The sequence below is a fragment of the Triturus cristatus genome, chromosome 8, assembly GCF_964204655.1.
Source record: "Triturus cristatus chromosome 8, aTriCri1.1, whole genome shotgun sequence".
In the NCBI taxonomy this organism is placed as follows: Eukaryota; Metazoa; Chordata; class Amphibia; order Caudata; family Salamandridae; genus Triturus; species Triturus cristatus.
The window spans coordinates 105,961,631-105,984,127 of NC_140591.1; the positions used below are offsets into that span (position 1 = coordinate 105,961,631).

General features: G+C 42.8%; 1 protein-coding gene across 2 annotated transcripts in view; it reads right to left on the minus strand.

The window, feature by feature from the left end:
- Positions 1-22,497, minus strand: part of LOC146801640 (uncharacterized) — a 121,556-nt gene that overhangs the window by 26,352 nt on the left and 72,707 nt on the right. For both annotated transcript variants that reach the window (XM_085621123.1, XM_085621122.1), the window contains exon 3: positions 93-545. In XM_085621123.1, the coding sequence (XP_085477249.1) occupies positions 93-545 (453 nt within the window). The remainder of the gene's footprint in view (positions 1-92; positions 546-22,497) is intronic.

Genomic DNA, 22,497 nt, shown 5'->3' on the forward strand with positions numbered 1-22,497 from the left:
TAGATAGAAGATATATTTAGTAAAGCAAACTGGCCCAGGATCCAACTTACTAAGTATAATAAATTAAACGATTAACATAACTGTATACTTACAATCTGTAGAGAATCTTCTGGCTCAGTCTTGATTGCTTCAGTGCACATTAAGCTCTGCTGAGGAGAGGGAGGACTGCTTTTGTCAACCACCGAGACCACCTTCTTGTGAAAGTCGGTGCAGCGAAGGTGATGTTTGCTATTCTCGTGTTCCTCTATTCGCTGGTGAACATGTTTCCATCTTTTCATCCCAAAGATGAACGGGCACTTTCTTCCAATTTTGCTAAATACCAAGCAAACCGAACAAAACATAGCTTTTTGGACTTGAGAATAACTTAACCAGCTGCGCCTACTCCCATCTTTTCTCCAAAAGGCTAATCTTCCATTAAATGGCAGGCCCGTGGAAGGCTGAATTGGATGATGCAGAAAAAACTGGCAGATTTGATCAGCTCTTGGACGTTCGAAAAACTTTTCAAGGGTCTGTGGATCATTCTTTACTTGGCTGCCGTCCAGATCCTGTGTTAGAGGCATAGGGAGCAGAAAAGTAGGAGTGTTACAACAGGCATAAATACAATGTGAACACATCAATGAGGTCATGGTGATGCCATATGTGTGTGTAATAAGAGAAAGGGACTAGGGGTGTTTAGGGTTTAAGGACTTAACAATAAACACATTTTTGGATGCCTGGGTTTACATCACTGCTTACATCTTTTTTAGGTTAATAGAAAATCCCTTTGGTGCCACTAGGATTGTGTGGTAAGGAAAATGTATATGATGCTGTTCTTTGTGAGAGTAAGATCCAATTAATTAGTCAATATCTAGCTATAACATTTTAAGACGTATATGCATGAACATACAATATTTTTAACGTATTTCTTTATAGAGTTTATGCATATACATTCCTCAAGCAAGAATACAAAAACTATGACACATAATTAACATGACTGTGTTCATGAGCTCCTTCCCGTCCGGACAATATACCTTCATGTTGTAGACTTATCCAGTAGTGGTTTTCCCCTCCCATAGGGAATTATGTGCATTACAATGGATAGTTCGCAGAAGGAAATACCATATGTATACCTTACGTTATCCATGGATTTTCTATTTTGTAGGCCCCTGGGTTGTTTTCCATCCTATTTCTAACTCCGTATCGTGCTAACCCTTCCAGTCTCCCCGTCCCTCCAGTATGTGGATGTTGATGAGTAATCTCCTTTTCCATTCCAGCCTCTCAAACGCAGTAAGCAGTGCTGCCCAGGTTTCCAGATCCTCTATTACCTTGTAGTCTCTTTGGGACACCCAAATGTGAATCTCCTCAGCTACTGCCCATTCCATCATGTCCTGTATCCAAAGTGCTACTAGTGGCCCTCGTTCCCAATCATCCAATTGCAATCTGTCATTTTGGTAACAACGGAGCTAAATGCGTGAATTTTAAGTGCATCTTCCCGTTTCGTCTTTGAGTATACCCAATACACAATGCCGCGAAGGGTGCTCCAGAAGAAGCTTTGTCACTCCTGGGAGTCGAAGCACTACCTACAGTGGAAACAACTGTACTATAGGACAATTCCATGCCAGATGTAGGAAGCCCGCACTCTCCTGTCCACATCGCTGGCAGGATGCAGTGCAACCAGGATGTACCCTGCTGAGCTTAATGGGGGTGAGGTAAACATGATGGACATAGTTAAAGTGTATTAATTTAAAACTTGTGTTGACAGACGTCTCCTTGACCAGATCGCACGTTGCACCCCAATCTGAGCCAGTGAGTTCCTTTCCAAGACGAATGCTCCAGGAGTCTCTCACCTTCATATCCCACCTAGGCCTGTCAGCCTTTAGTGCTTTATACAGTAGGGATATCAGGTGTCCACCTTCTCCTATATTGAGCATTGTCTTCAGTGTTTCAGCACAGCGTGGTGAACTGTGAAATCACGTCCAGACTGGCTGTTTTAGCTAATTTATTTATATTGCAGATAATGTCCCTCTCCCACCAAGAACAACTCTCTGGTCTCCTGAAAGGATATGAAGTGTTCCGCGGGATATAGGTTGCCCAACAGTCTGCATCTGTCCATCTGCCATTGTATTAGAGACATGCTATTTGCGATATCACAGAATAGCTTCAAGACCCATATCTCCATATCTCAGGAGAAGGGGGCCTGTCGCATGACCCTTACAACCACCCGTTCCACACGCGGGCGGTGTGTCACACCACGTATAGGTAGTCACCCCAAACTTTGGTATCACGTTGCGGTGTGTGATAGGTGCGCAGCATAGTAGTGTAATTCTATGTCTGGAAGTCCCTGTCCCTCATCCCCTGGATACCATTTTAAAGTAACCTGAGCTGCTCTACTTCTCGGTCCTGCCCATACCAGCGCTATCAGTAAGCGGTTGCACGTCTGGAAAAACTCTTGGGACAGTTTGCATAGGGAGTTTTGAACTACATAAAGACATCTGGGCAAAAAAATAATTGATCTTTGCGAGCATTAACATAAACAGGATAGCACTGTTTTAAAACCAAACATTGGAAATGTCAAACTTTCTGCCTTTGCAAGCCTGAGATATATTTTTTTAAACATATGAAATAGGTACTAAAATCAATAAAAAGTACAAATGCCACAGCCTACAGGCAGAATACATAGGCTAACAAAAAAGGTATATAAAACGACCAAGCTCAAAAATAAAAATATGAAATTAAAGCAAAGTCTGGCCCACCAGCACTGGACTACAACTTAAGTGAATATGCACACACGAACAAGCAGAAGGCCGTCACCCACAATGAAAATAAGCAGTGGCAGAAGTATGCTGACCCATAGCTCCATGAAGCAGTGGGCAAAAGCAAAATGGGAATACCCGAACAGAACAATAGATGAAGAGGACCAACACACAATCCCTGCATATTTAGATAAATGTATATGTTTTTAGAATTACACTTTTGAAAAACAGGAGGCTGGTCACACACACAACAGCGGTCCCTTGCCAGACCTAAACATAGAGCAGAGATTCAATCCAAAAAGTTATTCAAAATGTGACCTTAAAGAGGAGCATCATTTTAATATTTTTGTCTTTCACATTAAGGTTTTTGTAGCCCATTTACAATGCTGGATGGAGCAGAACACAAACCATCCTTTACACATCTCTAGTAAAGGAAAAGAAAGTTTCCCCCCTTTTATGCTGTGCATCAAAGCTTAGTTAAAACTTGTCTGCTGAAGGTTAAAGTTTGGTTTATTCTTTGTTCATACAGCAGGGAGTGCAAAAATCAAAGATTTTCAACAAAAGAACAAAATGTAACAGAACGTGTATGGACATATTAATTATGCAAAGTTTCGCTAAGGCACTTTAATAATTAAGACCATAGACATTCGAGAGATGAAATAATTTGAGATTCTTCTCAAAAGAGAACACCTTGTTAAATAAATACTGCTAAGTGAATATGAACTGGCTTCAACATTTAGGCATGTTTTAGCCAGGAATGGTTTGTTCTTTTTGAACTGTACTAGATTTAGGGTAGTAAATAGGTATATCAATGTTTATGATCCAACAGCTTTCTAGGTATAACTATTCTGGATCCATCATGAAATATTTACATTTGTCAAATACTACAATCAATTAAGGCTTCAATTTCAGTGCTGCATTTGCAATAAAGGTTAGAAAGGGGTTGTGGTCTTAATCTTAACTGTTCTACTAAATGGAACCTAAACTGAATTAAACTATTCAATATTATATTTACCTATCGCTGGAGTGTGTTCCCCATTGCATACACATTTTAAAATCCACCCTATTAGGTAGTGATGATGGTCAACTCCAGCACCCTCCATACCCGAGCCAGGGTCATAGTCACGAAGTAAGCTTAGCATCTATAGACCAATATGTAGATCCCATCCCGCATTCTTGTAAATGCACTGGGGGATCATTTGGTAGTTTAATCGTTTTAACTTAGACCACCATTTTCTTCCATTGCCAGCATGTTCCATGTCCGCCGCACATGACTGAACCTGGCAGGTGCTTAATTCCAACCAACACAGAGGCTAAATAAGCTTAGTGTTAAACATGTATTTTTCAGATTGGGAAAAGAAGCACTTTTGCCAATCCACCAGGAGCCACAGACCAACAGGGTATCAATCCCATCTAGGTTAAATTTAGATATCTTAGATGCCTGAAAACAGCAGCAGACAACCAGGGAATGGGGACTAGTTGGCTTCTGTCAACTATCAGGAGAAGCACCACATTGCAAAAGCAATGTTCTTAGGAGCTTTTAATATGTTTTAGCTGCAAATATTGTTTTAAAGTTAAAATTAGCATAACTCCTGTTTTTACCTTATCAGCTCTTCAATAAGCTGAGCAGCAAGAAAAGCACATACTAACACAAGGGATATCAAGGCATAAACGTGCAGAGTACTAGTTCAGTCCCTATGCCTCTATGTGACTCAATACAAGTGTTGCGCTTACTCTTGAACTTAGTTTTTTCTGGCCCTTATTTTTTCAACTAGTCCATTGCTATACTGTACTTCGCTTTTCTGCGAGGCATTCAGTTATTGTACTGCTCGCTGTGATTCACCCACGCCTCCTGTTCCATGCCTTCACCTCCAACTATCCACAGTGAAGGTTTTCCATCTTATCAAAAACTACAGCAGCACTGCAAAGGCCCACTGATTCTGTGTGTATTTCAGAACAAATGAGAAAAGACAGACCAATGACATTCATGCTGGCTATGCCTCTTCATGGCAGTAGAATGTTTTTTTTACACAGATATTCAGGCAAAGTATATATTCTAATTCCATACCGCTTCGTAAAAAGAAAGAGAAAGTACGGGGTGGGAGAGTGGGCTTTAGGGGACTGCGGAGGGAACAGCAGATGGGACACACTCTACTCCTCCATGCCACCCAAGCTTACCCTGAATTACAGAGGGCATCCTCAGTCCATCAAGAGTAAATCATAAGAATACTTCTGTAATAACTTGTACATGGAGCAAACTTTGCACATTCTACTCGCTAGAGGCCCATGGGGTTTCCACCTCAATTCTGCAGTCTTGATCACTTTGCTGAATAGCAGTGCACGGGGGAGGGGGGGGGTGGGGGGGGGGGGAAGCGGGGTGTGGGTAGACCCAACACTTTTGGTCTACACTTGTTATTTCGACTAATCTTAGTGCCGATAAGAGTATATGAAAATATTCTGATAAACGCAGTGAAGCAGACAGGACTGATAAAAATAACCGTTACTCTTGTGTTAAAAATAAAAAAAAAAGACAAACGGTCGTGACACCTTTTGTCTCCTTGGACTAAATTAGTGAATCTCTCTCTCTTACAAGAGGAGTACTCCTCAAAACTGGCCGACTAATTGGTCTGCTGAAGAAACTGTCAACCGATATGAGCAACAACTTTTTTCCTCTTAGGTCTGCATTTCATTTCTATTCTATTCATGGTGTCTTATATAGTGCACGGCTGCCCCGGAAGGCTTCCCGGTGCGGAGACCTGGGTCCTTCAGGGGTGTCTGCGAGTCATGTTGAAGCTACAATAGATGGGTCTTTAGGAGTTTCCAGAGTGAGCTTTCTGGCGGCATTTGTCTGAGTTAGACCGTGAGGTCATTCCACCACTTGGCAGTCAGAAAGGCAAAGGAACGGCCACCACACCTGGCTCTCTTGACTTTGGGGAAGGTCAGCAGAGACTAGCTCTTGGGGAGTTGCAATCTCCTTGGCACATATAGTGAATAACAGTCTTCAAACCAAAAGGGGACCTTTTCCCTGCATAGCTTGGTGGGCCAAGCATAGGGACTTAAAATGGATCCTTTTTTGAACTGGTAACCAGTGAAGCGCTGCCAAAGCTGTGGCTGCTGAGTGGTGTTTGGCCGTATTAGAGAGAACGTGCTGCAGCAATTTGAATTATCTGTAGGCATCTTATGACTTATTGAGCTCTTCCCAAAAACAAGGAATTGCCGTAATTAAGACAGTCCTTGTATGACTACCCTCTTGGATGAGGGAGGTAGCCACTGCATGGTTTTTCTTAGTGTGAGTAGTAGTCCAAAGCATGCTGTGGACAGTTTTTGGCTTAAATTTCCATAGTGAGTTTACTGTCTAGCCAAAAGCCAAGGCTTTTTACTGCCGTAGAGGGTACTGGCTGCTCTCTGAGGAATTGGGGCCAGAGCAGTTCTTTCCAGTAGGAAGTATTGTTGCCAACAACCGGCACTTATGTCTTCCCATCATTAACTTTGAAGTTGCTGTCTGACATCCATTCAGTTACTCCCTTAGGGCAAGCATTTAAATCGTTGGATGTCTCTCAGGATTCTGGGGTAAGTGCAAGGATCAGTGTAAGAGACTAGATCTAAGCCGTGTGCCAGCACAATTCTAAGGTTATTGAGAATTGCGCTGCAGTATAAACTTAAATAACACTTTTCCGATAATATTTTCAATGTCTTTCATTGGGAACAGACTGGACTTCAGGAGAGAAACTGCACTGCATGGAGCATGTTACATTCTTGATTCTTGCAGTTCTTGTCTTTATGTGCTTCACCGTGGCTGTTGCATTCGATACAGTGATCGTTCTAGGTTTACTAGGCTTCTCAAAAAGCACAAGTGCCTTGGGGGTACAATTGTCAAATGTTTCATTTATTATACAATTACATGATTGTAGTAAATCAAATTTCGCCCCACAAGGTTTCAAGCTGACTCAAACTTTATCAAGCTTCTTTGTGTCCTAATCAAAAGCTCACTGATCCTCTGCCATCAGTCTTGAAGATACACAGGTTTATCTTAAGATTTCCTCAACCAATAACGACTTGCAGCTTAACCAAACTATGCAAATCTGGATGATTTCACATTATATGAACTCGATCCTTTAAGAAGGGGAGTTTCTCCATAGCCCATCTTAATACTCAATGTTATCAGTTTAATCCTAAATTAGCTCATTTGTCGTTTAGAAAGGTCAGAGCTAAATCCTTACATTTCAACTTTGATAAAGGACTTAATCTTCAAACAGAAATTAGTGCGACAGTTAACAGTGCGTGCTTTAACCGGAGACTCCTTTGGTGAGCAGTCAGTTTATCCCAAATCAAGAATGCAAGACTCCTGTTCCATCCTGTGTGGTCTTGGATGGACTTTGGTAACTCTTTTTGACTGGACTTCTCCCAAGTGCATCGCGTCACCTGAAAGCAGTGTTACATGCAACAGCATGCTTCGTCAAAAAGACAAAAAAGAATGTGATCAAAAAGGTGTGACCATACTATATACTTATTAACACTCCAATGGCTTCCCTTGGAAGCCCAACCACTCTCCAAAGTTTTAACACACCATCATGCTAGGGAACTTCGCTTTCGAAGCTGAAAGCATAAGGTGGACTCCGATATGTACATAGTACGGAAACACTTCTCTTAGACTCTCCAGCTTTCAAAAAGTACTTGTCTGGCTGTGTGACGATAGTCTGGAATTCTCTCCACTCAAACCTTGGCACCATCACCTCCCTATTAACCTTCAAGAAGGAGCTGAGACTACTTCTCATCCAAAGGTATCTCCTGCCTGCCAACAGCTAAATTAATTTCTCAGACGCTCCCTCAATCATGAATACCATGTCCCATTTTATTTTCCCCAATATTACTGATCTTTAACTTCTCACAGCTACTACCTTCCCCCGATTTCTTCTTTGCTAACAATCTGGCCTCCCATCCCAGTTTTTATTTGACTTATGCCTTATAAGTGTTTTCTGTCATTTGTATTCTTTCCGTTCTGCTGTTTGACCAATCGCTTTGCATATACTGTTTTCGCCATGACTGTATTCGCCCTGTTTATTTTGTAACTTTTGTTCTTTCTCTTATGGATCACTGTAATGCCTTTCTGCCACATGTCTCATATGAAACTGCATAAATAAATAAAATAAAGAAATCAGCATGAACTGGCACCATTTCTCCCACATTTGTAATCAGTAGGCAGACTTTTTTTTTTTGTTGTTTTTTTAAGAAAAGATTCGATAAAATGGCACAACTCAGGCCTGTTCAGACACCCATGTTTCAGTCTTCTTCAAGCTTTGACATTTGAAGAAAAAACAAATAAGCCTTCCATCAAAATAACGTCTAGGCTAGGTCTGCGGAGAGCCCTTTTTATGGTGAAAGCTGTGTTCAATTAAAAAAAAAACACAAGTTTAACTTAACATGCTGTTTCATCTACATAACTCTTTTTATATAAATATCAATAGTCTCCAAAACTCATTCCATGTAAGTCCTCAGAACTACCCTGGATATCCTCATTCTCTGTGTGAGACCATGGCCTTGCCATGTGAGGTACAAATACTCTCTGGTACTTGGCAGGCACTCTGCTCATCTCCTTCCCACTGTATGGATACTTTTAAATGGTTTATTGCAGAATTGATGAGGTTTTCATATTATCAAAGCAGACAGTTCGGTGGAAATGTACACTTGTCCCCTCGACTATATTTTTTAATCCGTTCAATCAAGACTTGTAAAGTGCAGCAATGTACCCTCTAGGGGTATCTGGGCACTGGGGATGCCATGTCTGTCTAACAGCCATGTCTTGAGTCCTTCTTCCTGAAGTCCCCTAGGGAGGGGGAAGTTCGGAGGTGGACGGGCAGGTTGTTCCAGGTCTTGACAGCGATGTAGGAGAAGAAGCGGCCCGCTGCGACAGATACACAGGCTGTGGGTGAAGGAGAGTAAGGACGAACGCAGGTTTCTGGATGGTCGATGGAATTTTAGTCGATGATTGATGTAGGCTGGTCCTTGATCGTGGAGGGCTTTGCAGGAATGCGTGAGGATCTTGAGCTGGCATCTCTTCTGGATGAGAAGCCTGTTGAGGTTTATGAGGTGAGGGCTGATGTGTGACCGTTTGATGAAGTTCAGGATGAGTCTGGCTGCAGTGTTCTGTATGGTTTGGAGCCTTAGGAGGAGATGGATGGAGATGCCGGCGTAGAGAGTGTTGCTGAAGTTGAGGCGGCAGGTGACTAGTGCCTGGTTGATGGTATTTCTGGTGTTGGTAGGGATCCATCTGAAAATTCTGCAGAGCATGCAGAGAGTGTGGAAGCGACTGATTTCACTGTTCGTCTCTTGGTCAGCTGGCTGTCGAGGATGATACTTAGGTTGTGTGCATGGTTGGTGAAGGAATTGGTTCAAGTCCCACCGGCCACCAGCTATGATCCCAGGCGGCGGTGCTGTTCCTGAAGATCAGCACTTCTGTCATGCTGAAGTTCAGTCTGAGGCAGTTGTCTCTCATCCAGTAGGCTATGTTGGTCATGGTGTTGGAGATGCAGGTTTTGGCGCTGGTGGGGTCCTCAGTGAGTGAGAGGATGAGTGGAGGATCTGCACAAGAGATTATGTTGAGGCTGTGGTATCTGACGACATCTGCAAAGGGGCAGAGTAGGTCTTGTAGGTGTTAAATAAGGTAGGGCTGAGTGATGATCATTGGGGTACGCCGCAAATGATATTCTTGGGTGCCTAAGTGAAAGGAGGTAACTGGATACTAGGTATGTGACCTGTCTGAAAGGCGGTGATCCTCTTGAAGGCGTCTTGCTTTATGCCTATGTTCAGAGAATGTAGAATCCTCTCTCTGATGGGATATACATGTCAGTAAAGACCAACACTCACTTTATTATTTCCGAGCATATTTTTGACTGCATTTCACATTAATCCTAACTGACTCACACAAGTCTTTCAAAACTTTAGACCAATGTATTATTATACATGGAAGAGATATCACAAAACAGATGAAGGAAGGTGTGGAGTATCTACACCACAGTTTCTCTCAGTGAAGAATCTTTATTACTACGACTACAACTACAATGAACCAACTAGCTCAGTGGTAGGGCCAAATCAATATCAGAAAATCGATGAACAAGATCATATATGAACAACTCTGGAAAAAAAGGATAAAGAAGCAAATAAATTAGAATAAACAGACACCTACTGGAGGTCAAAAGAATAGTAGTCAGAAAAAGTCTTAGTCATGTAATAAAATAAATACAGCAGAAAAATAATAAATCTGATCATTGAGACGATGACACAAAGTGAGGAAACCATGTTAAGATTAAGAAAGATTGGAAACCAATAAAAGACTTTGAAAAGTTAACAAGAAAAATAATATTTTACAAAATAATTCTGATGCTTTTAGCCCTATAGGTGCGGATGTTGGCCAATGGCTGACAACCAACACCAGGGAGGACTGAAAAGGATCCCCTGGAGCAAGCATCAGTCTCCCTCGTTTTTTAAAAGGGCGGGGGGGGGGGGGAGGGAATAAAATAATAATAAATAAATAGCTTCTTTGTCAGTCCCGACCCCTCCTCTCACCCATCTGTGACGTCAGCGCACAGCCAGGCATGCGGATGTCAGTTTCCCCACCAGAGCGGACTAGAGGAGCAGGTAAGCTCCCTCCCTCACTCTGGTGGAGGAAAACAGTCAAAGGCCTCCCCAGGTTTCAGGGAAATCTCATTTGAAAGGGGAAAGTCTCCCCTTTGAAACAAAGCCTCATGAAACGGTTTCCTGGCTGTGGATGGCGATTGTGCCGCACTCCACAGCCAGGAAGCCCAGTAGGCACCAGGGAATATTTATAGGGGTTCAGTCCTCGTGGTTTCAGACTAGACAAACATTTTCTTTCTTTTTTTTAAAAGATGTTTTTTCCCTTGAGGAATGTAAAAATGCTGTGGCCCCAATTGTTTTTGAGGGAAATGTGTGGTAAAGCAATGTGAGAGGGGGGTAGACCTCCTCTGGTAAGGGGAAAGACAGCTAGAAAGATAAATATTTTCAAATGTGTGTTCTCCCCATACGGGGCAGATTCTGACACCCAGGGGAAAATATATATATGTATGTATATGATGTCTACCATCTTCAGATTATGCAGTAGATGGTAGATTTGTGTGGCATATGCAGTAAATAGTAATGGATTTGGCAACATGCTTGCATGCAGGATCTGTGCACAGGTTTATCAGTTCTTTAAGTTGCTTATAAACTAATGAAGTCATACTATAAAAAAAAAGGCTGCATTTGGCGCATAATTTGGCTTTTCATGTGCATTATTTAGTCAACCCGGTTTCATAATTTGGTGCTCTTGTGCCGCATAATTCCATTGACCCTAGTGATAGCAATGCGAGTTTCACAAGGAGCACACCTGTGCAAAAAGTAGCAGGGGTTACTATGCAATTGTGTGCTGCTTGAGATCAAAGGTAGAGAAGTAGCTTTATGCCCAGCAGATCCACAAAAAATAATGTTTTGTGTAAACCATGATAAAAGTATGCTGTGATATTGAGTATGCGGCAAGGTGAAGTAATAACAGTGTCTTTTTTTTAATGTCTTTGGAGAACCTGTAGATTCAGGAAAGAAGATACCCACCGACTGATTTGGAACAATACTTCTGCCTTCTACACAGGACAGTGTTTAGAAGGAAGGTTTGGCCAGTAGCAGAGATGTTGTCTCAGTGAATGACTGCTGCCCTGCCCCTTGCTTGCGTTATGGAGGAAAGTTCTGAGGCAGGGTCAGAGACAGCAGATACTGAGACCGCATCTGAGAGACAGGAAAATGGAGCAGAATCTGGAAGTGATTTTTTCAGTTAGCAGAGTTCCATCCAACGACTCATCTTCCAGAGATTCTGAGGGACATGATGGAAGCCGTGCTGTCCTTTCGCAAGCATTCTGTGCAGCGGGGCGACCGTGCGGTGGCAAGAACAGAGTGAGTGCTCTCTTGGGAGTCCCCCTATTTCGTTCAGCCCCAAATTCTGCCTTTTACCGGTGATGCTGGATGTAAACTTGATACCGCCAGTTTTTTGCCAATTGATTACCTCCTTTTCTTTTTGGTGTTGACTTCCGTTTAAAAAATAATAAACTATTTTTATTTTGTAAAAACAAATAACACAACCAAAACCCTACATCAGCACTTTCTATCATGCAGTTTACCACAGCAGTATACCCAATAGCCTCCCTAGATTAACCCCTACGTCCATCCAAACTGTCCCTCACAGACAAAGGATATAGCACATTGGCCACATGGCCTTCTACGCGGGTCCGGCACAGTCCCAACTGGTCAGCACACCTCAACCCCGCCAGTGGCCAGCTGGAAGGGTTCTCGGCATGTTTCAAGGCTCAGGGCTGCCAATTGTTGGCCTGGTCTAGAAATATTCTTGCATGTGTAGGTGTGACCTCTTTCTCACTGAGCGACTAACTTATGACACTGCTTCACACCCTTCATCAGTAATGAAGTTTTCTAAGAGCCAAGATAAGGATTGCTGCTTTTTAAAGATTAAGGTGGTGAGAATGAGGTGATGCTGTCTCTGTGCAACAAATATTATGATTACCAACAGGTAATAGATAGTGGCCCACTGGAATCTGCATTAGATACTAACCTAATGTACTTATTGTTTAAAAATATTGTTTTTCTTTTACCATACGTAGGAACCTCTGAAAATAGAACAGCCCATATTCAGGTGATCGCATTATGCCGCATTGATGTGCACGGAATACATGAGGAGAAAGGCAGGGGGACACATATGCAGTCCTGAAGAAGGCTCCAGACCCACATGGGCTCTGTGCGAGAGCCGAAACGTTTTGGCATAATTCAGGGGTGATTGAGAAATTAATGCTCAATTAGAACCCTGTTCTTATTTTTAAATATGCCCATGGTACCCCGTTATTAAATAGTCATTCTTTTTGAGTATACCTCGAGGCATTTTTAAAACTCTTGTTCAACTGAATCCCTGCTTTATCCAGAAAGATACCTTATATAAGAACTCCCATTCTTGGTTGAGTCCGCCCTGGTGGTACCTACCAGGGTGTGGATAGGTGCTGATGATGAAGCATGCCACTATTTAGTGGGTGAGGGTTCTACTGCAAAATCTTTGGATTTCCCAGTAGGTCCTCTAAGCGGTTTCCCAGTCAACATGTCCGGACAAAAATGGGGATTCAGTCCTGTGAAGCATGAATGGGCACTTGCATGGCAGTGATATGTTGATGTGAGTGCACTGATCTGTAGATTGGGTCCCTGGCCGGCGGTATGAAAGTCTCATGTGTGGTGCATAAATGCAGTGTGATTGGACCATAAAGCAGCTGGCTGGCTGGTGCCTTGACTCAGCTTTATGGCTCACCTTCAGTAGTCTTAGTTTCAATATTCGGATACTATGAGAATACATTTATGCTTTGAGGCTAGCATTTCTGGAGGTGCTAAAACCAACCAGTGTAAGTGGTGGATTAACCTTAAAAAAATTAGTACCAGATTTATATCTGTGGCGGTAAGGATACACTGTCGCAATGGCAATAGAGTATCCTTACTCTGAAGATAATGGTCTGGACGCCCGGTATATATGTGGACGGAGCATTGGTGAAACCATGAGGAGGAATACTTCACGTGTGGCATGGTTGCACCCCTCCCATGTCCTGGCTGAGTAAGAGTCATCTGCGGCTGACCTCTGTGTCCGCTCACCTAATTTAGATGTGCAGACATACAGGTCAGTTTTCATCGCCCATCACCACCTGTAAAACTATGGTGGTAAAAGGCAGTGATAACTGTCTAATTCCCCTCTTGCCATGGGAGATAACTTCCATGGTGAGAGGGGCATTTTTTTTCTTCAAAAAGAAAACCCGCCTTCTGTATTTTTTCCGAAAAAAAAAAAAAAAAAAAAAATAAAAAAATATTATATAATATATATATATATATATATATATATATATTCACTGAAAAAACCATAGGTTTCAGGGGTGTTATAGTTAGCTGGACTTTTCACTTGTACAAAACCATTGAAATTCCCCCGTTATAGTTAGTTCAGCTAACTATAACTCGCGCGCCCGCAATGCACTGCTGATGACGTCACATATTACATCACTCATGACATGGTCAGTGACATCACTCATGACATCACTGATGACATCTCAAATGACATCACTGATGACATCACTGATGACATCATCCAGTGAATGTGTGTTTTTCTGAAAATTAAATATGTTTTATATATGTATATCTCAAGGTCGATGGAATAATAAATGGGTATATAAGTGTCTAAATGGATGATTTGTTTTTGAAAAATTGATTGTGTAACTGACTGATTAAGTGTATCATAGTGAATACATGGCTTAGTGAGTAATGTTTAAATATGTAAATATCTGTATCAGTCTCTCACTTTGTGTATAAGTGGCTGCATGGGTTGGTGAGTAGCTACATGGGTGTCTATATAGGTTATTAGTTGGTTTTTTGAGTATCAGTCTGAGTGTCTGCATGGTTCGGTGGGGGGTATTACGTAGTGCATAGGTGCATGAATGAGTGACTCACTGTTTGTATGTGTTGAACACAGCATGTGTGCAGGACTGTATGGGTGGATGAGTGTGTGTATGGGTGTTGTAGTGAGTGAATGACTGTCTCAATAGTGTCTTTATGAGTAACTACATATGTTTTAAACTAGTATATGTGACTATTGTTGTATATAAGTGAGTATATGTGAGAGTGAGAGATTGAAAGAGTTCCTGTATGAATAAGTATGTGTTTCTATAAGTGATTGTTTAAAAGACTAAGTATGTGTAAGTTTCTGTAGAAGTAAGTGTGGTGGTGTGTGTATAACTGTATATGCAAGTAAATGGATGTTTGATTCTTTATTAGCATGAGTGACTATGTGTGTGAGTAACTCTATGGATGAGTGGCATTGTGTAACAGGATGTATAGGTGTATGAGTACATATGATGAGTGAGTACATGTATGAGTGACTGTATAGGACTGTTGGTGAATGAGTGGATGTGTATGTGGATCTTAGAATTACTGAAGAGGTTGTTGTAACTGGTATTGGTATGTCCATTGTTTTGAAAATGTTAGTCTCTATTTTTGAATGTGTGTATCAAAGGTTATATTAGGGTGAGAGGAGGTCTGCCACTCTATCACAAGGATGATGTCATCAGTGATGTCATCAGTGATGTCATTTGAGATGTCATCAGTGATGTCATGAGTGATGTCACTGACCATGTCATGAGTGATGTAATATGTGACGTCATCAGCAGTGCATTGCGGGCGCGCGAGTTATAGTTAGCTGAACTAACTATAACGGGGGAATTTCAATGGTTTTGTACAAGTGAAAAGTCCAGCTAACTATAACACCCCTGAAACCTATGGTTTTTTCAGTGAATTTCTGAGGTTTTTTAAATGCTAATTCCTAACTATAACGTGCCTGAAACCTATGGTTTTTTCTGTGAATTTCAAAGGTTTTTTAAATGCTAATTTCTAACTATGCCTACAGAGATAGGACATGTGAAGAAAGAAGAAAAAATGCACAGAAAGAAACAAAAGAAGTGCAGAAAGAAGCAACAGAAGTCCTCAAATACGAAGATAAGTGCAGGAAGAAGGATAACGTGCAGAAAGAACAAAAAGAAGAGCAGAAAGAAGCCTTGTTGCAAAATCATCCTGTACCCTCAACTTTTTCAGACGGATACTGGTGGTAACTGAGTCTGACTAACCAGTCCTAGAGCCAGTGCTATGTTAAAAGACACTTAGAATACAGTGAAAACACCTACATACACTAGGGAACATTATGCGTTGGGGTCCCCCTGTGATTAGCATGACCTCCTCTGTAAGCCCCTAGTATATAATAGGGCATGGGGATTAAAACTACCTCTTAAAACAGGCCACAGGGCGTTTTTGCACACGTTAACTCAGGCCCCGTCCCCTCCATTCACCACTGTGTAAACACGCCCTGTGTTCATTTTTAGTTGGGAGATTAAGTTCATTTGAATCCTGAGGGTCCCTAGGGTCCAACTAGCCCACTAGGTACCTCCAGTAAGTGCCACAGAGCTGCGTTGCAGAGAGGTGTAAAAAGTGGCACGGCCTGGACCACCTCTCTGCAATGCAGCTCAGTGGCGCTTACTGGAAGCACTTGGTGGGCTAGTTAGCCCCCAGGGGCCCTCAGTATTGAAGGGAAATTATATCCCCAATTTAAAACGTGCCATAGTGCGTGTTTGCACACGTCACCTCAGGCCCCGTCCCCTCCCTTCACCACTGTGTAAACGCGCCCTGTGGCTGTTCTAAGTTGAGAGATTAAGTCCCCTTGAATCCTAAGGGTCCCTAGAGTCAAACTAGACCACTAGGTACCTCCAGTAAGGGCCACAGAGCTGCGTTGCAGAGAGGTGTAAAAAGGGGCTTGGCCTCAGAACACCTGGCTGCAGCGCAGCTCCCTGGCGCATACTGGAGATGCCTGTTGGGGGCGCGTTTGCAGAGTGCTGCACGGAGGGGGCATGGCCTCCGGCACGATGCCAGTCTTTTATTTATTTTAGTTTTTTAAGAAGGGGGGCTGTTTGGTTCCCCTTCTTATTCTAATTTATTGGCCCTGATGACCCCATCCCCCAGGGCCAGTCTCCTAATTATATTTTTTTGACCCCAATCCCCAGGGCCGGCCACTGTTTTTTATTATTTTTAAAAAATATATATTTATAGACACACCTAGGACATGCTGGACAAACCGTACGCACCTATCACCATGACGATTTGCGTGATATTCATTAAAAGGCGACTATGCATGCAATGAATCCACGTGGAATGTATTTACACCACTAGTGAAGCTCTGACATGTCTGAAGCCCTACCGTGCCTAATCCTGGTAGACACCCTTGTCGTTTATTTATACAAACATGGGTAGCTATTGACGGGCACATTTAATACACATGCACACCAAGCCATTCAAAGGGGATTCGACAAAAATTCGACCAAAACTATGCAAGAAACCCCCCTCACGGTTAATAAAACACACATCCACTGCCGGATGTGTAATACTTTTTATTTTACTCTCTGGAAAGGGGACGAACATCACTTGAGATTCACGGCGTGCTCCTGACAGAGCCCAATGCTGTGTTACACCCACCATTGCCTGCCGAGTGCCACACACCTCTGTGTTGTATTCCACTAGCTAGTGCATATGCTATGACACTCTCTAGCCCATGTGCACTGTAACACCACCCCGTGAATATGTCATGCCACACTTGTCTTCGCACGGGTTATATTGCCCCATCTAACGTGCCTTTCTCGATGCCTATCTTATAACGCACAGTGCTATGCCATACATATTACAATCTGGGATCCATATCTTTGTCACAGTGCATATGCAACGTTACACTCCCCAGCACATATTTTATATTACAACTTTAGAGACTAGTTAGGTTACACAACACTGCCCTGTGCATATTACACTCCAAGGCGCATATCGCATAGCACGCGCTAGTGCCTGTGCTATCTCGCGCTCTCCAATGAATCTGTCATTGCGCACAATGTATTGCATATTATATTTCACGCCCGGTTCATCTTATATCACACTTTTTGGTGCATAGTTTATACCATACACTATATCTAGTTTTCATTTTCAATCGTGCTCTCAGGACTATGTTCTATATAACACTGTGTTCACCTACCCTTTTCACGGGCATTACATTTTGCGATAGGGGGTGGAGGGTCAGGGGGTGTTTCTGCCAAGTGAGCCCGGAGTCACAGTCACAAACGTCCTCTTCTTCCTGAATAAAAGTGAGATTATGCTGCATACTTGTTCATATTTTAAGTAGTTCGCACAGACACAATGTTTTAAAAACAATAAAGTTCCTATTACCCGCCTTCTCTGAACAGTTAGCTTGCTGCCCCATCCCCTTCCTCCCTATCCTCTGTTGTGTGAATCCATGGACTAGCCTCCTCCCTCCTGCCATGCATGGTCTGATGTGCTGCCACTGCCCTCAATTTAGTATGATGTACCAGTCCACTCCTCCTGCTCTCCATTGCCCAATTCTATGCCCCATCATTGACCTCCTGCTTAAACTCTGTGCTTAGCTTGCTGCCCCTATTCTCCTTCCCCCTGCCCTCCGATGTCTTTGTGCATGCCCCTGCTCCATCCTTTTTGCCCACCATGTCCCATGGACCTGCCACTCCTATCTACTCTGAGTGTTCTGTTGAGCTGCCACTCCCCTCCCACCTGCCTAGCATTGTCAGATGACTGTAACCTGTCCCTGCCACCTCCACCCTGCCTGTCCACATGCCATGCCCCTATCCTCTTCCTCCTGTCCTACATGGTCCATTGTACTGCCACACCCTTCTGCCCTCCCTGGTCTGTTGTGCTGCAACTGCTCCTCCTGCCTGCCCCGTGTGGTCTGTTGTGAGGTCCCTTCCCCTGAACTTTCTTGTCTGTGCACAGGTCCTGACCCTCCCTTCTATCCTCCATCGTCCTTTGTGCATGCCCCTCCACCCTCCTTCTTGCCCATCATAGCCATTGTGCTGCCACTAACCCTCCCACTTGCCATGCATGGTCTTCTGTGCTGCCATGGCCCCTCCCACCTTCCCTGTGTGGTCAGTTAGCTGCCCCTGACCCCCTCCCACCTTCCCTCCATGGTCTGTGTGTATGCCATCACAGTCTCACTGTTGCTCTTCATGGTGTGTCTTGCTTCTAGTTCCCATCCTGCCTGACCTCCATGGCTATCTTGCTGCTCCTGCCCTGCCCCCTTGCCCCCAGCCCTACTCCCTCCCTCCTGGCTTGTCTGTTCCATTGTAATGCCCCTGATCCGTCCCTCCTGCCCTTTATGGTCTGTTATGCTGCAGCTTTCTCTCCTGTCTGTCCATTATGGTCAGCTAGCTACCATTGCCTCTTGCCCCTCTGTTCTCTGTTGTCCATGTGCATGGTCCTGTCCCCTCCCTCTTGCTTTCTATGGATTGTTGTGCTGCACTCCCGTCCTGCATGCCCTGTGTGGTGTATTGTGCTGCTGCAAACCCTGATGCCTGCCCTGCAGGGTCAGTTTGGTGCACCTCTCCATGTCCCTCCTGTCCTCTGTTATCCAAGTCCATGTCCCTATCCCATTTCCTTCCATGATCCAATGTACCATACTTGCGAACATTTTGAACTTGGTAAGAGGGAGATTTTGAAAAAAACTGGGGTATTGATTTTCCCCTTTGAGTTACATTGAAAAAGAGGATATTGTAGACAGGAGACAGATCAAATAAAGCCCATTTGAGCTTAAAAATATTGGACGTTTCCTAGCTGAATCAGGTCTGTTGGCATGTATGGTTGTACTACCATTGCCTCTTCCTTCTGCCCACAATGGTCTATTACATTGCCACAGCCTTGAAGGAGGGTAGATTTTGTATCACAGGGGGCCCCTGGCCCGTTCTGTCCACACCTGAAGTATGAGACCCTTGTCCTTGCCCTGCCAGCTGCATTTGTAGGCCGTATTAAATTGACCAGCGGGTCCTGTGTTGCTATATATTTATCCTGAGACATCCTTACCACTCAGCCAGCATAAAACCCCTGTGTAGGCCCTTCTGTTCAATATGTAGGCCTCTTTGTTAAATTGACCATAGCTCTGCAATTTTAGTGTATAGCAGTCTGAAGGCAGGTCTGCGAGGCCTTCTTATCCAAACTAGTAGCCCCCACCCTACCCGAGTGCTCCATGCTCGGTATCAAAGTTCAACATCCCCCTGAAGCTGTCGACATACAGTAGGCTGCATCCTGGACTGGTACTTGCTTCCCAGGCAGGTTTCCCGTTTTTAAGGAAGAGGCAACCGCAGAGCGTCAAGTTAGGAGAACTGAGGAGATTTTATACATGAATATATTGAATTCCCGTACAATACCCATTATTTTCTGCTTGCTCTATGGAACTTACGATAAGCGATTGGCCTGAGAGACTGACCTTTTCACCCAGTCCATTGTCAGCATTAAGTGGGTAAATGACGAAATGTCTGGTAAAATCTGCAGACGAAGCTTTTGGGTAGCATACGTAGGTAGATGTAGCGTGCAAAGGAGCCCACAAAATGATATAAAAAGGGAGCACCCACAGATATCGACGGACTACCTCGCCGTCTGTATGTAGGTTAACAGGCAGTGCAGGTTTTCCCCAAGAGCTGGGAGCTCTTGTCTTCCTTTGCTTAAAATGTCTTGCTCTGCTTTGCTTGAAGTATCTTATTCTATTTTACCTATATGAAATGTCATGTTATGTTTAACCATTGTTCTCTTTACTTTTGCATTTAAAAGATTTTGTATTGTAATTGCAGGAATGCTTGCTCTAAGAGTAAACGTGAGTGTTCCAAGGTAACATTTTCCTTGGTGTAACTTGTTTCTCATGATGCATTTATAGATGTGTTTTCTCTCTCTGTCAGTACATTAATTGAGATACAGAGAATATTATGACAGCTGTATGATTATCTGGATTCTGTATTTTGTACTTTATGTCTCTATTCTGCGGTTTCTTTGAAGTTGCATCTTCTCATTAAACTGCCATTGTATTCTGCCTCCAATTCCATGTCTCTTATGTCTGTTTTCTTCATTTTTGGAGCAAGCGTTCCTAGGCACCCCGGCTCAAATTAAGGTGCCCCTTTTGTCCCTGACTCACTCTCCTGCTCAGTTCTGTGGTGGCTCCCGGGGATCTGGGGACCGCCCCTAGCTTCCTTGACCCGTAATAGATCTTCCCTCCAACAGCCTCTCTTGCAAGTCCTGTATTGTTGGTTTGTTGCCCCTGCCCCCCTTTCCACTGCCCTCCATAGTCTGTTGTGCTTCCACGGCCCTTCCTGCCTGCTCAGTGTGGTTAAATTGTTGCCTTTGCACCCTCCTACCTGCCTTCAATTTTCAGAGTCCGTGCCCCTGGCCTCTGCCTCTCAACAGTATCCTAATGAACAACTAGATTGCTAACATTCTATATTTATTACAAAAGTGTGGAACGCCTGACATCATCTTGATGTAAACAAAACTGTAATACCTAGAGCATTTCCTTTAGAAATTACATATATGAGAGGGTCTTATTGGCATCAAAATTATGGTTAGTGCTCTAAAAGACTAAAATAAGGACATATTTTCTGAGTTTTCAAATAGCGACAAAGCACTTTTAAATTATTTGTTATCTTTATGTTTTTTTATCCAGTTGACCACTTGATTAAATGTTGCACTTAGGGGAGAGGATGTGGTGTTACTTCCAGAACTGCAGACTTTGCAACTGGGGAACCAGGTTGAAGTTTCTGCTTCAGCTCGACATTCTGTGATTCTGGTCAAATCACTTAGTCTCCCCATGTCTACAACCAAAATGAATTTGTTCTTGTGTGATGTAACCAATGCTCATGTAAAGCACTCCAATACCTGACAAGTCTGCACTATATAACACTGCAAAAACACAAAATAATAAGTGTTTTGCACACTTCTGTCATTGGGCTATATTTGGGCTACATCTGGGTGATTTTGGGCTACATTTGGGCTCTTTTGTCTCCGGTGGCCATCTTGGGAGATTTATTTGTTATGAAGTTTCCTAATTTCCTCATGTACTGCAGTCTCCTCAGTAGGAAATGCTTTCAGTTTTTTACTTTGATTCCATCATGAAGGTATTCAGATATGTCACACATTTGCCATAAATTCTGAATGTTAGCACTCTAGTTGCTCATTAGATCACTGTAGTAAAACTACTGCACCATGGAAGTCTGCTCCTGGTATTAAAAGTGCATGTTTCAGTCTGCATGTCAGAATTTTTTAATGAAATAGAAGAGGATTTGAGAAGTCACTCAAAATGTGCCCTCATTTTCTTTCTTCAGCATTAATCATAATTTCTATGGCAAAATGAACCTCCTCATTGTGTTCCTTTTTAAATTAAATGTTTTAAGTTTTACCAGTTTATTCCAATCAAGATGGCTTCAGGTGTGCCATACTTTTGTCATAATGAAGACAGTAAGCGCTCTAGTTGTTTTTAAGAACATTCTGGGACATTCTGTCATTGGGCTATACTTGGGCTACATCTGGGTGATATTTGGGCTACATTTGGGCTCTTTTGTCTCTGGTGGCCATCTTGGGAGACTTATTTGTTATGAAGTTTCCTAATTTCCTCATTTACTGCAGTCTCCTCAGTAGGAAATACTTTCAGTTTTTTACTTTGATTCCATCAAGAAGGCATTCAGATGTGTCACACATTTGCCATAAATTCAGAATGTTAGCACTCTTTTTGCTCATTAGATCACTGTAGTAAAGCTACTGCTCACCAGGGAAAACTGCTGCTGGTATTGAAAGTGCATGTTTCAGTCTGCATGTCAGAATTTTTTTATGAAATAGAAGAGGATTTGAGAAGTCACTCAAAATGTGCCCTAATTTTTCTTTCTGCAGCACTATTCATACTTTTTATGGAAATATGAACCCCCTCATTTTGTTCCTTTTTAAATTAAATGTTTTAAGAGTTACCACTTTAATCCAAGCAAGATGGCTTCAGGTGTGCCATACGTTTATCATAAGTAGGACTGTTAGCGCTCTAGTAGTTCTTTGGAACACTCTGGGAAGCTGCAGTAGAACACAAAGGAATCAACTGCCAGTCTCTGCCCTTGTTGGATGTACATGTTTTACTGAGAATGTCAGACTTCATTCTCACATGACTGAGAAAGATAATGTGAATTTACAGAAAATAAGCTCTCAGTTTAGCCTATAGATCACCTTCCAAACCTCTGTGGTAAAAGCATGAGAAAATATTTTTCTCTCAATCATGATATCCCAGCAGAAGGCTTTTTCACATGGTGAAATCACCTTAGAACATACCACAATTCCTAAA